Source organism: Ostrinia furnacalis, unplaced genomic scaffold (genome assembly GCF_004193835.3).
Source record: "Ostrinia furnacalis isolate ACB-3 unplaced genomic scaffold, ASM419383v2 OfSCF7415, whole genome shotgun sequence".
Taxonomy (NCBI): domain Eukaryota; kingdom Metazoa; phylum Arthropoda; class Insecta; order Lepidoptera; family Crambidae; genus Ostrinia; species Ostrinia furnacalis.
Window position 1 is genome coordinate 33,665 of NW_021137654.1, and position 17,552 is coordinate 51,216.

Below are 17,552 nucleotides of genomic sequence, written 5' to 3' on the forward strand. Positions count from 1 at the left end.
AGATCTGTGCCACCTTTCTATAGCACCGTTGCTTTGAGGATGGTATGGAGTTGTTCGGATTTTATCAATTCCTAGCAACTTCATTAATTTTGAAAATAGATCGCTCTCAAACTGGCGTCCTTGGTCACTAGTTAATCTCAAGGGACAGCCAAAGCGCGTTATCCATCCATCATAAATAATTTTGGCTACTGTTTCAGCAGTTACGTCTTTAATAGGAAATGCTTCGGGCCAATGTGTGCGTCTGTCAATGATCGTTAAACAATACCTATAACCTTCTGAACTTGTTGCGAGTGGACCAACGATGTCGACATGAATATGCTCAAACCTGTCGCATAATGGAAAAGCTTCCAATGCTGAAGTAGTGTGCCGAACTACTTTCGAGCGTTGGCAGCTGATACAAGTTTTAGCCCAAATCCCAATGTCACGATTCATACTTGGCCAAAAGAATTTGTCAGNAAAAAATTGACAATATGTATTACTTCCTTCTTGATTTTTTAGTGCAATAAAAAAAATATCGCACAAGTGGACTTGCATACTTGTTCCAGGGGGGGTGCGAAATGTGCATCAGAAAATCTCAATTTCATTGATATATTCCATCAAAACCTACCAATTAACAGACTCCATTCTACAACTTTACACACGTTATTTATAGACTACTAGGTATATTTTAAAATAAAAATTTAAAATTTAAAAAATCCCGAAGTTTGGTAAAATTCGATTTTAAAACTTTACTTCCGGTTTTCCACGTGAACAAAAAAGAAATTTCAAATTTGTAGTAAATAATAAGAAACACAGTTATTTATTCTCAAAAGTCCAATAGTTAGTTTATTTTTAATAAAATGTAATAATAGCAGTAATAGCTTCTGAAAAATCTGTTCCTAAAATTTTACCAATTTTTTGAACGCTCATAAAAAATAAACTAAGCTTCATAAAAAAAATATAATGATGCACATCCATTCAGGTCATATAGCAGTACATTTAATCCAAATATGAACAAAATCCAAAACCTGACTTGATTTTCGCTGTCCGCTTCGCGTGAAATGCCCCAGATACCATTTTTCTAGATGAGCGTATTCCTGGATGGCTCAGTTTGTGTATTGCGTCAAAAGTTATCCTACGATACTCTTTCGGTAGATACGGCCTTGCTCTGCTCGTAGATAACTCACAAAAAATAGGTTTGCTACTAGTGGGCATAACTATTTTTTTTAAATAAACGCCTTTGCTATTATTGTTTGTAAACTGAGTAACATACTCATCGTTGCTCTGTGCATCTGCTCAGGGCCGGANTTTTCTACTAGTGGGCATAACTATTTTTTTTAAATAAACGCCTTTGCTATTATTGTTTGTAAACTGAGTAACATACTCATCGTTGCTCTGTGCATCTGCTAACTCGTCATAATTAATTGAGGTCGGGCAAGTTACAGTTTCTATGCGCGATAGTGAGTCCGCTACCACATTATCGCTACCTGTTACGTGTCGAATATCTGTAGTATACTCGCTGATAAAAGCTAGTTGCCTAATACGTCTTGGTGTTTCTTTTTCACATTTGGTTTTTTTAAAAGCAAAAGTTAAGGGTTTGTGGTCGGTGTAAATAGTAAGCGCGCGACCTTCAATCAAGTCTTTGAAATACCGAATTGCTGAATAAACTGCTAAAAGTTCTCGGTCATACGTTGAATATTTAGTTTGAGTCTCAGTCATTTTTTGGGAAAAATAGCCTAACGGTTTCCAATTGTTATCAATAAATTGCTGTAAAACTGCACCTATGCTGGAATTTGATGCGTCTGCCATAAGCGCTATTGGCGCGTCGCTACGTGGGTGGGATAATGTGGCAGCGTTCTGCAAACTTAGCTTACACTGCAGAAAAGCTTGCTCGGCCTCAGGTGTCCAAGTTATGATTGTTTTGTCTCTCTTCTTGCTGTTACATAAATATTTATTTAAAAACATTTGACACTCGACCGCCTTGGGAATGTGGGAACGATAAAAGTTAACCATTCCCAAGAAACGGCGTAATTCCTCAACTGTTTTCGGTTTTGTAAAATTTTTGATGGCTTCAATTTTGCTATCTAAGGGTCGAATACCATCTTTAGACACTTCGTGACCTAGATACTCGATTTTTGACTCTCCAAAACAACATTTACTCAAATTTATAGAAATTCCGAATTGATTAAAACGTTCAAAAACAATTTGTAGATGTTCTCTGTGCTGACTAGCTGAATTACTAGCGATTATTACGTCATCAACAAAAGTAAACAAAAAGTCGAGACCTTGTAGTACCGTATGATCCATAAATCGTTGATAGGTTTGACTTGCATTACGCAAACCGAAAGTCATCATGGGAAACTCAAATAGACCAAACGGTGTCGTAATCGCGGTTTTCTCTATGTCATCCGGAAATATTGGTATACAATGGTAAGCTCTTACTACGTCAATTCGGGAAAAAATTGTTTTGCCATCCAACAGATAAGTAAAATCGTGTATTCGTGGTACGGGATAGCGATCGGGTTTTGTAATCGCGTTCAAACGTCGATAGTCGCCGCATGGACGTATTTCGCCGTTTTTTTTCGGGACTACGTGCAGCGGGCTCGACCATGGACTCTTGGACGGCCTACAAATCCCCATCTCCTGCATGACCTTGAACTCGCCTTTGACACGCTTGTACTTATCTGGTGGTAACTGCCTGGCTCGTGCGTGAACAGGAGGACCTGACGTCTCAATGTGATGGAATACATTGTGTTTAGGAGTACCTTTAAAATTAATAGGTTTTGTAATATCCGGGTATTTACAAATTACATCCCAATAAGGGTGGTTTTTGTCTACCGTGTTTATAGTCGACTCAGTGCAATTAACAATAGATGCTAACACATTTAAATTGGTTAATTTGTCAATTAATTTCCGTGATTTTAAGTCTACAAGTAGCCCGTAGTGGCTTAAAAAATCTGCACCTAGTATAGGTTGCTTAACGTCGGCTATTATAAAATCCCATCGATACGGACGGTGTAAGCGTAAATTGAGTACTAATGACCTAGTTCCAAACGTCTTTATTTCCGTGCCGTTCGCTGCATAGAGTTTGTAATCTGAACATTTATTGCTGTATAAAAATTTACGTGAAACCGGAATAACAGAAACATTTGCGCCCGTATCGACGAGAAAATGATAACCGGTCGTTAAGTCTGTTACACGAATGCGATGAGTGGGAGAAATTGCACAGATATCCGCCTCGCATACCTGAGCACATCCTAGTTTTCCTTATTCCACGCACAGGGCTCGGCGCACTTGTTCGCACGTTCTCTGAAGCGAAAGTGGTAAAAGCACAGCCAATCTTCACTCTCCGGGGTGCGGCGTGGACGTGGCTGGCTATTACCTCTGGAGCTGGAGCGTTGACGCGAACGATTGCGCGGGCCTTGACCTCGGGACTGGCTCCTTGACCTCTCCATGTTCGTGATCCTGGCACTCAGCTTCGCAATTTCCGCCAATATCTTGTCCTCTCCGCTACGGCTGGATACCTCGGCTATGCTGTGCTGCGGCTGCAGAGTGGTCTCCATCACCTTGTCGGCTACTGCTGCCAGGTTGTCCATGTCCTTTGAGTCGGTGACAGCTAGTACCGCTCGGACTGCCGGAGGTAGGTGGCTTTGCCACAGGATTCTGAGGGTGTCATCGGGTATCTTCTCTCTGGCTAAGTCTCGCATCCGGCGTAGGAGCTGCGACGGCTTTTGGTCGCCGAGCTCCATTTCTCCGATGAGCTTTTGCACTTGCCGGTTCTCCGACTCCTCATAGATGGCCAATAGTCATGCCTTCAACGCCTCGTACTTGTTGGATTCAGGAGGTTTGATGAGGAGGTCTGTCACCTGCTGAATGACATCTTTGCCCAGCTTAGACACGATGATGTTAAACCGTGTCTCGTCGTTCACTTTTTGTGGCAGAATAACTGACTCTGCACGGATGAACCAGACTCTAGGTTGGTCGGTCCAGAACTCGGGAATTCTGGAGCTCACTGATATCACTGATACTTCGCTGTCCTCGGCCTTTCCGCTGGCTGCTGGCATTGTGCTCGTAGACGGCGGTGGTTGTGGAATCGGCTGAGTGTTGGTGGTTTGCGGGTACATTTTCGGCTTTTGCGTGTCTCGGGGTCACCAGTGTCACGGCTGTGTGTCGGCCGTGAACGTAGGATAAATAAATGATACACGTCGTATTCAGTGAATTCCGGTTTATTGGCGCAGCGCCCGATCAATGCGCCTGCGCCTCCACAACTGACTCATACATAATAATATCGGGAATAATAACACATGCAGTAACACATACACATAGGTAGGTGGTACACATTACATCGTAAGTAATACGACCCCAAATGGACTATNTAAGTATTTGGTTAACGTTAAACGCCAAAATGTGTGTGGAACATTGTTTGAAGTGAACGGTCAACTTCGTAGTAGTTTTTTCGTATTAGTACGCCAAAGTGCTACGACTCGTAGAAAGACATACGCCACAGGAAAGCACTACGGCTCGTAGCAATACATACGTTTCGCCAAAACACTACGATTCGTAGCAAGACATACGCTACGCCAAAGTGCTACGGTTCGTAGTATGCGTGTAGATTGGCACCACTATGGATTTTAACGACACCTATTTGCTCACATTGCACATCAATGTTTTTGATAGGATGCATAGTTTCATTATTTCCAACTACGGATGCTTTTTTAAGTGACACTAACTGTACCCGCGACTTCGTACGCGTGAAATAATTTAAATAATATTTCCCGTTTTTCTTTACTACGCTGCCCCTATTTCTGCTGTAGTTATATAGCCTAAAACCTTTCTAGACAAATGGACCATACGACACAAAAATAATGTTTCCAATAAGACCAGTAGTATTTGAAATTAGCGCATTTAAGCAAACAAACAAACTCTTCGGCTATATAATATTAGTACCTAATTAGTACCTATAGGTAAATAGAAGAGATTCATCAAATACTTTTAAATAAATACAAAAACAATACATTTTCCCAAATATATGTCGCGATCATAATCACAGATATCCATTAGTGCGGTGCACCACATTATCGGATATTTCAATTCGGCCGCGACCGCGAGCTCGGCCCGACCGCACCTCGTTCAGTGTGGATCGGGAACACGGTTAGTGTATTTGAATAATATCATGCAGTTCTCGCTTTGTAGTAGATATTAGTATTTTGGAAGTATCCTACTAATATTATAAATGCGAAAGTTTGGATGTCTGGATGTCTGGATGTTTGTCACTCTTTCACGCAAAAACTACTGAACGGATTTTGATTTGCAAAATACATGTAATTTACCTATGGATATTAGTTAATTAATGAATAAAAACAATACTCCCCTGTTAATTTGTTCCGTAAATTTGAATTTATGAAGATTTATCGTTGACAGCTGACGAAATTTTGTCTTCACTTTTTTGTCTTAAATATTAAATATTTTCGTCGGATAACACTCGTATACATTATTTATACGATAAACAATTGATTTCAGTATATTTTATCACAATATTACACGAAAATAAGTAAATTAACATTAAAAATTTGACCCCGTTAAAGTTACGCGTCTGACAGCTAGGGATGCCAGCGAAAGTTTTTATTGTTTATGTAACCCAGAATAGCATATAGGCTATAATTTATGACGATCTGTGACAAACGAAATTTCACGCGCGTGAAACCGCGGGCAAAAGCTAGTGTTATAATACTTTTTTTTAATTTTAGGACTATTATTTTGTTATCTGAAACTTAAACCGACATTTAGATTCGACGAGTGACTCTTTAACTATGCAAGGAAGTATTTAAATACTAGATGCTGTCAAAGCCTTCCGAAGTAAACATCTTTCATATGAATCAGTATAATAAGTAGCGCCCTAATGAATATACAATTAATCCAGCAAAGAATTTACACGCTTTACAACTCACACATAAAATACACTTGATTTTCCTGAAAAACCCGAAAATTCTTGCTAAAGTACATTTTTTACGTAACGTAAACGTGAAACTGGCTCCGATCTGACGCTTAATGATTATTTGATGAGCCCCATTCAGCGAGCATTCGAGATATGAAGGAATTCTATTACGAACGCCTTCAAAGTTATGTATTCGTACTAAAAAAATAAATTAAGATCTTGAAAAAATATTCGTTCATGGTTTTTCACTCGAAAAAATCGAATGTCAGAGGTAAGATTCGAACTAACGACCTTACGTTTACTGAAAAATTGCATCGGTCACTGAACTGCGGGGTAGTGCCTAATTGTTGAAATTTTTCGAGTCTATTTTACGCTGTATATTGGTGCATATGGTGTATCACTTACTACACTACCCGATAAACTTTTATTTTGTAACAAACTACTTATTTACTAGGTGGACCGACGATCTGGTGAAGGTCGCGGGAGGAGCCTGGATGCGGGCAGCGCAGGACCGTTCATTATGGAAAACCTTGGGGGAGGCCCTTGTCGCCTTGTCAGTGGACGTCATTTGGCTGAAACGAACGAACAAACTTATTTTCTTGCGATTAATATCAATCTCCAGTACAAAACGGATGTCTGACAAACAAAAGTGTATAAAATAGCCTGAAAACTTAGCTACATTTAACAAAATACAATCAGTTCTAAAATCTATTTGTCCCAATCCACTGTGCTGACGAGTGCAGCCTTCTATTCCCTCCGCATGATAAATGAAACAATTGAACACAACCCCGGGACAATTTAAAGCCTTCGAATAGAAAAACGCGCCTCAATAGTCTTAAATCAAAGCATTAGAGTCCACAATCGCATGCAGTTTAGCACGATTTGTCACAATCTTGTATTCGGGATTGTCCCCCCACTCCCCCCGATTTGCAATTCAAATCGGACGATATACCCCATGATAATGAGAATTTATGTCCAGCAAAAGCGATGCCGATCAAAAGAAAACGTATAAGTAAATACTTCTGTAGTCTTGTTTGTTTGTATTTAGATGTTTTCATATGAATAAAAGCGATTTTTTTCGTATTATTTAATTTCCTGAATTATTACAAATATGAACACAATAGAACTTGTGCTCGATATCTGGTCCGGTCAATAAAATAAGATATTGTAGGTAGGGATAGATAGGATGAAACTTGACATTATATGAAAAATCTAAAAAAACTTCCTTGTAAAAATTTTAATGCTTATGGTATTACTAACCTATGGGTATTTTCAAAACTTTTTTATTTAATTTAATTATTGAATTATAGGTTTTTAGTTATATATGAATACTTTTTTCTATTATCTCTACTACCACTTACTTACTTCTGTAACATAATTACAGTGCGTTGATTGATTATTCAGTTAGTCGAGAGCAACAGTTCTTCCGGTACGATGTCGTCCACATAAAAGAGCCCGCTGTCCGCCCCAACAGAAAAAGGTTTATTACCGTTAACAGCTGATACAGGAACAAATAAAACAAAGCGAACCAATCAGCCGAGTGGGCTAACTGGCCACTTCGACTAAGCGGAGCCAATAGAACCTTTTAGTAAGTTTGGGGAATTACGTAGGGCTGTGCACTCGCCGNAAAACGATTGAAGATTGGCAGGATTGAGAAAAAAGATTTACAAGATAGCTTGAATGATTACCTCATGATGTATAATTCAACACCTCACTCTGTAACAGGGAAAACACCAACAGAACTGTTTTACAAAAGACAGAACAGAGACAAAATACCTATGCTTCAGGATATACATACAGGAGATGACACAGAAGTTAGAGACAAAGATAAAGAACAAAAAGAAAAAGGAAAAGAATACGGAGACAAGAGAAGAAATGCACATAATGTGGATTTGAGCGAAGGAGATAGAGTTTATGTAAAAGAAATGAACAAAAGTCACAAGCTTGCACCAAATTATAACCCAGCACCACACATAGTTGAGACAGCAAGCAATGGAGATATTACCGTCAGAAATGAAGAAACTGGACAGACCCTGAGGAGAAACATATTACATTTAAAGAGAGTAGAAGGAGAGTGGAAATCAATACAAGATAATCAAGAACGTAATCTGACAAACAACAGTGAAAATCTAAATCAATTCGATGAGTTACAGTAAATTGGTAACTTACATACTATTAAGTGTAATCAAGGTTGATTGTATCAAATGATTAATAAAGTTTTTGATAAGGAAGAGATGTAGTGTTTGAGTAGAACCTACAATCCTTAGTACGTATGACATTGTCTCGTGCCTACTGTGTGGCGGGGCGCGCGGTCATTGCAGCGCGAGCCACGGGCGAGAGCGGACGTGCCGCCTGCGCACACAGTGAGTTGCCGAGCCAGTGAGATCGTGTTACAGNCGAACCAATCAGCCGAGTGGGCTAACTGGCCACTTCGACTAAGCGGAGCCAATAGAACCTTTTAGTAAGTTTGGGGAATTACGTAGGGCTGTGCACTCGCCGAGATACCGGTAGCTATATTTTTGACATAAATGTGTTGATAGAAATAATAATATATCGCTACTTCATACCGGTATTTTAAAGTTCAAAACAAAATAATAACAAAGTTGTTGCCATAATTTAAAGTTGAATGCAAAATAATAATAAAATTGTCTGCATGGACGCATACATAAGTAACTGTCATGAAATCAACATTCGAAACTGATAAGTAGTCATCATCATCTCAGCCATAGGACATCCACTGGTGAACATAGGCAGCATTGGGGCATGCTTTAAATATTATATTTACTAATATTAGTATTTTTAGTCACAAAAGACTGATGATTTTTTTAATTTATTACAAAAGACTATCACAGCTTCGACTATCACCTTTCTATTATGCTGTAATACGCCCAAACAGAAAATCCTAATAATTCGGGCGTTCTCTCTAACGCTCAAAATTATTTTTGCCGGAACTCGCGCAAGCATTTTCACGATGCACCGGTATTTTTCAAGCGTTCCAACACCGGAAAAATACCGGAACGTTGGCCGTCACTATCCAAGTAATTTCTTGGCTCTGATGAAATTTGTCGCGTATTTTGACGCGCAGATTTCCCCGGGGACAGCNGTGGCGACGGGGACAAAGGTCAGGCTATTATTTTTTATTTCATTCAAATTAAAACAAAATAAAAGGGGTCAATGTGCTAGAAAAAAAAGCAGTAAAATCATTGTATAATTACTTAAGGGCAATTTAAAACCGTTTAAGCATACAAATGCATTTGTTTTTTGCACTCGTGAATCGTTTTTATTAAAATTAGGTTCATATTATTGCTATTGTTGTTTCGAGTTGTGGAATTTAAGTAGCTACGTACAACCTATATTGGCATAAAATGTGTCGTTATCATTTGTTATAATAAACCGGTTTGTTACAAATAGCTTTAGACTACGATAAAATAAATAACCGCCGGTTCTGTGCAACTTGTAAACAACATAGTGCGGGTGCAGATGTTCATAAGTATTACAGAATGCTAGTGCGGACGCATTAAGAGTTATTATTGTGTTTCAATGAGTCGATATACAAAATAGTTTATCATACGTGTTTATTGCAATTATACCTTAATTTTATACCAATAAAATCATTAAGTACTCGCAAAAATGTTATTAGTACCTACTATACCCATTTAAAATGGAATTGCAGACAGTTTTTATATAAATCTACAAGTGTAAAATGTCACATTGCCTACTTTTATAATTTTGTGCATAGTTCACTAGCTTAATAGAAGCTAGTGAACTCCATACAAAAATGGTACTACCTATGGTACCCCCATTCAATTGGAAATCAACAATAAGCTATACTATCCATCAAATTGGAAATAAATGGTAAAACATACCTCCATTTAATTGGAAATAAGTGGTACAATGTTACCTCCATTAAATTGGAAATCGTTGGTATAAAATACCCCCATTTAATTGGAAATTTGTCGTTAATTACGTCCCCATTAAATTGGAAATAAATGGTAATTCATACCTCCATTAAATTGGGAATCTGGTACATAAGTACCTCCATTTAATTGGAAAAAAAAATGGTACAGGGTTGTGAAATGTACAAACAAGATCGCGAAAGGTTTTATTATTTTCAGGTCGCCCCAATCAGCTCATCGCCATGGCAAATCTACCGACCTTGGAAAAGTTGGATTTGGAGGGTGATAGTGCATCATTAGGCCAACGATGGGAAAAGTGGAAACGTTCTTTAAATATCTACTTAGAGGCTACAGAGATAACAACACCGATAAAGAAAAGAGCGACACTTTTACTTCTTGGTGGATCGGGCCTTCAAGAAATTTTCTATAGTCTTCCGGGTGCCAATGCTACACCCTCTGATGAGAATGATGTTTTTGACATAGCTATTCAGAGACTTAACGATTATTTCACTCCAAAACAAAGCAAAGTTTATGAAAGACATTTGTTTCGTTTAATAAGACAAGATGAAGGGGAAAAATTTGAAAAGTTCCTAGTGAGGCTGCGGAATCAAGCCGAAAAGTGCCAATTTGATAAACCAGACGACCACCTAATCGATCAAATAACAGAGAAGTGCCTCTCTGTTGATTTGCGCAAGAAAATTTTGACAATAGGAGACAGTGTAACATTAGACAAGATTATTACAGAAGCTAATACTCTAGAAGTTGTAACACGCCAATTGGAAGAATATGGTCAGCAAAATAAAACAACAGAGGTACATGCAGTGGACTCTTCGAAAAATAAAGCTAGATTTAGCGGGAATAGATCCAGGTCAAATTCAAATAAAGGATGTGGCAGATGTGGGAATTCTAGACACATGTCAGATGATAAAAACTGTCCGGCGTTAGGCAAAGTATGTCACACATGTGGGAAAATAGGCCATTTTAAGCAGTATTGCAAGACACAGGTTTTGAGAAAAAGGAAATTGGAAGAAACTGACAGGAACAGATGGGAAAGACCTAGTAAAAAGCCCCGAAACCAAAAGGAAGTTGACAATATAACAGATGAAGAAGTCGATTATGTTTTTAATATCAATTATGATGCAAATATAGAATGTAATGTCGGAGGTATAAGAACTAAAATGCTGATTGATTCCGGATCTAAATATAACCTAGTAACTGAAAAAACATGGATCGCTTTAAAAGAGCAAGGAGTTGCTTGTTTCAATCAGGAAAAAAACCCGAATAAAACATTACTGGCATATGGCAGTACAATACCGTTAAAAATCATCGGATCATTTGAAACCACGATCAAAGTAAATATGCAGGAAGAACGCGCAAGGATATATGTTATTGCGGAGGGCTCAAGAAATTTACTGGGCAAAGACACTGCATGTAAATTGGGTGTCCTAAAAATAGGTGTTGACATCAACCAAATTAGAAACGAGCCATTCCCGAAGTTTAAGGATGTGTTGGTAGAAATTCCTATCGATGATACTCAAAAACCTGTTTCACAACCATATCGTCGAATCCCAATTCCGATTGAAGAAAAGATAGAAAGGAAAATAAAGGAATTACTGGACAGTGACATAATAGAAGAAGTACGGGAACCCTNGGGACAGCCTGGACTATGATGCCTGGAAGGATTGTCGACAGGATTTTAATCGGCAAGGAAATTGTTTAAGTATAATAATATTTTTATGATATAAATTGCTTAGGACCCTAGGGAAAGAATTTTATTTGTTATCAAGAGAAGGAAATATCGACGGCCTTGTCATATTTCCATAGAACTAACAATCTTCTTTGGGCTTTAAGACTTTTGGACTAAAGACTAAGTACTTCTTTGTAAGCACAGCGTCATTGTTTGCGTTTCGGTGTATCAATGACATAGGCAAGAGAATGACCAGTATGTGCAGCAGAGTAGTCTCTGTACCATCTGTATGACAACTATCAGCAACAATATTAGGTACCTACCTCAGTAGGAAATAATGTTGCTGGATTCAAATTCAACTAAATTCATAACATTTATTGGTAAAAGGGCTGCATTTCCAAAATCTGTTACAAACGCAATCTCCATTCTTTACAAGCTCAATATCTTCAACTCATAACAAGCTTGTGATCGAAAACTTTAAAGATCGCCGAAAATCGTATCCCTCGCCAAAACAAGAAGTAACATTGAAAACAAGAGCGTGCAGTATCGTTCTGCCAACGTTTATTGGACGAAATTTGTTCGGAAAGTTTTCTCTTTCGGTTCATATTTCGCGCGGCGCCACTGTGAAGTGTCAGGTGACAAAAACAAAACCAACTCAGTGTATTATAGATCGATCTTCAACTTTTTTATTGTAACCGAGTATTTTTTTATAGACAAGAAAACATTACAGATGGCGCCGCAGTACTTTACAGCATTTACCGACGGAGTTATATCGGTAGAGTAGTTCAGATTATGGCCATAGTACTTTTGGCTGGACGTGCGTTGAAGGAAGAGTAGTTGTCAGGAGTATCAATTTGTGGAATTCATTGTGTTTGTGTTGAATATTGTGACCTGCTTTTAAAAATTGCTATGATGTATCTCTGTATTGAAATACATTCCCCTCTGCTAATACTAAACTAAACGAGTTTCTAACGAAACCTTGAAAAAAATTGCTTACATATTTCAAATCCGCGACGCTATATAAATCGTGGGTTTGGGCACAAAATGGCTTAGTAACATATGAATATTGTAGCAGACACATTATGTTACAAGTGATTGAGTTGTATTAGCGATACTAACGTTTTGAATAAAAATGTGTGACGTGTGAACATTCTATCCATTTGGTTAAATACTAAAATCATATCAATGCTCTTAGGTAGTTATAGGATTTGAACTTAATGCTTAAAAAACTAATGCCCGTTTTCACTATCAATCCCTAATTGTTAAGTGACCCACATGGTAACATATAACATACATTTTGTTTACATAGGGGTCACTTAAAAATAAGGGATTGATGGTGAAAACGGGCATAACACCCGTATTCACAAACATTACTTTGAGGTCTCACAGTGCACGTGGACGCACAGGGTGACACATGAGCCAATCACAGAGCTCTATTCAACGCTACGCGTTCGATTTTCTACTTCACTTAAGCAAGCATCGTTTGTGAATACGCGCGTTAAACCTGCATTGAGCCGTCCAATTCAGTGTGAAAACTGTACAGAGCAAAGTCATTATAATAATATCTTAGCATCATGAAAAAAGCTCTGCATATTGCGCTTTTGTTCATAAAGCTGTACCAAAAAATACCGCAACACATCAACGACAAGTTCCTGTAAAACTGACTGCAAACAAGCGCGCCGGCTGAAAAGGCACAAAAAGTGCAGTTGTGCTCACAGGTGCGCGCCGTAACGACTTCCGGCCAACAGGAACAAACTGGACGCAAAAATTTACGTATGGTGTCTATGTGTGGGGCGGGGCGTTGGTGGCAGCGTGGCTGATGATTCGGTGTTAACATTTAATAGCTTAAAGCAAATAATATACTTTGATATACATATTAAAAAAAATATATGGACTAATAAACTTGTTAAACTTTAAAACAATTTAATAGCAGTTAACTTATAAGAAAAAATAGGTTCAAAAATTGGTTAAAAATAAATATTTGTGGCAAAAACGAAAATAATTTTATTTTAGGTACCTACACTACGTTAGAGACCTGACCACAAGTATCATAATCTTAAAGTAGCTGATGAGAATTAATATCTGCTGACTTGTCCAATTATGATCATTATAATTGTATTTTGGGAAAACCTGACACTCCGAAAATTCATTAAAAACTAATTAAAATTTATTTCAAAATGAACCACTGACTTTTTCAGTTCGTTTAATATTATTTATTTGGTCCCACATAACTTCAAAATTGAAGTTGACTTCCGCGGCACTAAAAGCCACAGCTTTAGCTGCACTGTGGGCAGCGCCATTTTGGGTCACAAATTTTACCACACGCGAAAACTTTTAAACTTTCGCCTTTTACCCAACTTTTATGTGCATACAATTAGTTTAACATGAAAACTGCACAGTGGGCTGAAAAAAGCCATTGAGATGGTACGATAGCTTACGTTGTGGTACCTTTAGTTTTGTGAAAGTTTTAAAAGAACTTTAGAATGCAAACGACGGAAAAGTACACTGTGCTATACAACTGANGTAACATTCCGAAGTCCGCTGTATAAATAAATTTCGGTGGATTGGTTCTTAATTCCGGTGGCTCAAATACAATTTCGGTGGCTCTTGATAATTTCAAATTGACATATCTCGAGAAGTATTAATAATATTTTGATCTCTACCATATCATTGAATAATACAAGTTATTTACTATTATTTCTGCCACAAAAAAGTTTTGGAAAGTGGAAATTAAAATTCGCCACCGGAATTAGGCAAAAAACGAGTTTGTTGATATTCACCCACCTGCTATCTTCATTTTTTATAATTAAATCCCTGCCATTTAACGCCCCAATTAATAGTCTAAACGTTTCCTAACAACCACATTAAGCAAATTGTTAAATTATTCAAAACAGCCGAAAAACATGGAGGAAAAATTGCGCGTAAAAAAATTCTTTGTATCTTCAAGGGTAACTGTTCGAATTTTCCGTTTAAAAAAACTGTCAAGGCACAAAGGAACGGTTGGCGAGTGCTCATTTACATACAAATAGGGTGCAGAACCCCATATCGGTCCTTGGACTGGATTAATGCGATTTATCCGACGGTGTCCGCGCGTGCGGCGCGATTCGGACCGGGAAAGAACCGCGTGCCGGTTTTATTTGTATGTAAATCCAATTCGATTAGAGCGTGTCAAAGAGGTCAAACATGGCAAATGATTGACGAAGAAGCAGCGTTGGTAATCCATTGATTACAATGTAAATTGTGCAAACGTCAAACATGCACTGTGATCTATTTATACCGGTGTACTATATTATGTGGGCTAAACTTACTTAAGTAATTATTAACTTAACTGATCATGATTTTGGGTAAAATCGCTACATACTATTTATTTTAATGAACAGCAGTTGCCTGCAGCGATGTATAAAGCCTAGCTATTGAACTTGGTTCCATTTTCACATTGTTTTAGAAATATCATTTCACAAAAGTCCCTCAACGTTATGAAGAATAAAATCTTAAGTTGAAAAACCTGACATTATTTATCTAAACACCGCAATCTGAAAGAAACAAGAGTTTGTACTGCTTTGTATTCAAATCTGGGAGATTACGCCTCCGACGCGTTTTGAGAGCTAACAGGGTTTTTTATTTCGGGTCCTCAACGAACTGTGATAATGGGAGGGAAAGAAAAGAAAGTCGGTTTTGTAATTTCAAAGGAGATATTTAAATAATGCGGTATGTAAATATTTTGACCACATCACATTAAGGCTGAGTTGCACCACATAACTTTGACCGTAACTATGACGATAACCGGTGGTTTTTGTATGGAGTTTGACAGATTTTTGACGTTTGTCAAAGTTAAAGTAAGATGGTGCAACCCAGCCTGGGTATTTCGTAAAGCAGTGGCAGGATTAAAGTAACGTTCCCTCCCCCTACAAGAACCTTTTAAGGGGCTAATTAAAGAATTGGTATGAACAATCAGCTTAGAAAAAGCAGCCAGCTTTCTGGCAACTATCGTCAGCCTAATTTTCAAACTGCTTGTGTCCATTTGTACAAACTTTACAGGAAGAAATAAAAACTGTTTATTTTTCAGTTTAGTTATTGAAATTATACAATGAATCATTATATTTCAATCAGTACATCATTATGTTTTAATTAGTACCTTAACTATGAATATAGTGGGCATAAGCAGTTTGAAATATCAGGACATCTCGACAATGGTTACAGGACATTTATTATATTTTATTTTGCTTGCTCACGTCTGTCACTTTATAGTAACGTTTCTTGACAGGTTTTAAAAAGGATATCAAATTATCTGACGTCCTCCTAACACACTGAGTAATATAAATTTCACCTTACGATCAAACAACACGAAGAATTTAATAAGAATCTTCAAAAGCACAGGGAAATGAAATATTTCAACAAAAAGCGTATCATTTCCTGAATGCGCGAAGTCTCTAACGCGATATTCTTTAAACATTCTTCAAAGATTTTGTACTTTATTACAACAATCTCAAACATCCCTCCAAATTTGTATATGGTTAAGGATGGGCATTGAGCATGTACAATTAATCGATATCGATATGTTTGTAAACAAAATAATAAATTATCGTTTATGATATTTACGAGTTTTCTATAAAAGAAAACAAAATCATCCTCATTTATTATTTCCAACATTATTGTTATATATTTTATTTGAACTATCAAATACCTCTAAATACACACATTTATGTATGTTTGCTTAAGTTAAACTTTAAAGACTTGTTTTATTTATTGACAGAATATTTTTTTAAGATTATTAAAACTACTGTTTTGTTATCAATAGAAGCCGAAATTTAAGAGATTACATCATTAATACTTTTCTAAATAAAAGGCTTAAGAACACCGTCATAAATCTTCCAAATCATTATAATTATCGATAATAATAATTACTCCCGTCCCTACTGAAGGTGTTATTACGGAATCGAAAACCCCTCGGCTATATTTTAACGTGCAAACTGTTCTGTTCACGAATTAAAATATTATATTCGTTCAAAGATGGCCGACGAAATTCGAATTAGAACGAAAATTGCCGTCGCAACGGTTCGTTGGTTTCTCGAGTCGGGTGTGTTTTGAATTTAAATTGTTGTGGATTTTAATTGTGATGACGCGAATGCTAATGAGGTGTGAAATCAATTGTATTTGCTGTTAATAGATCAGCTAATTAAATTAGAAATTGGGAGGTTTATATTTATTTTTGACGTAAGGTTGAAAAAACAATACTGTGATTTCTGATTAACATGGAATCGTTTTTCTCATTTTCCTCAATCAGAAACAAATCTTCAACAATGAAAACGTTTCAGCTGAATCCTAATCATCAAAATTAAGATCCCGTCACTAGTTTTGTTAAAAATGTACACACAAAATAAAACTTTTGTGAAAGAATTTAAGAGTCTGTGTTTAGAATTAGAATCGATCACTTCTTTTACCCGACTGCGCCAAAACTAAAGTTATTTATAAATAAAATAAATCTTTATTGTATAACCTGTATTGTAATACTACAAAAACATGACACATAATTTTTACTACGCTCTGAGCCCCGTCAAATTCATTCGTCACAAGCCTACGAAGGCGTTAGAAATTAAACGTAATATTCATTCAAAGGTATCTGCAACTGTATAATTCGAAACAAGCACGAAAATTGCGATCGCATCGGTCCGCTGATTTCTTCAGTCTGCACAATTTTATGTTTTGAATTTCAATTGTAGTAGATTTTAATTGTGATGACGTGAATATTGATGGGGATGAGCTTTTAAATTAAATAATACAGTCGTATTTTAATTGGGTTATTGTTGCACGAACACAACATAATGGATGTTGTTTCCAATGTATCGTAGGGCAAAAAAAGAATCGAGACATGTATAGGCTCGTTAAGAGCATTTGACGATTTGTAAGTACTAATTTAATTAGTCTAAACAAATAAAGATAATTTTGATTTTGATCATAGTCTAAACAATGGAATTATTGTTTCAACTATCACGTTAAATAGAGCGTAAATTACTAAATTACAGGCAAATTAACATCCGCTCAGAAAAAGCTCTTA

At 37.1% G+C, this 17,552-nt stretch overlaps 1 protein-coding gene across 1 annotated transcript; it reads left to right on the forward strand.

Moving 5' to 3' along the window:
• The first annotated feature begins 9,023 nt into the window (after positions 1 to 9,023).
• LOC114364436 (uncharacterized) lies at positions 9,024 to 11,480 on the forward strand. The gene is made up of 2 exons (XM_028320607.1): positions 9,024 to 9,035; positions 10,030 to 11,480. Exon 2 carries the CDS (start codon positions 10,053 to 10,055, stop codon positions 11,478 to 11,480), a length of 1,428 nt encoding a protein of 475 aa, XP_028176408.1. The 5' UTR covers positions 9,024 to 9,035; positions 10,030 to 10,052.
• The last annotated feature ends 6,072 nt before the right edge of the window (positions 11,481 to 17,552 follow it).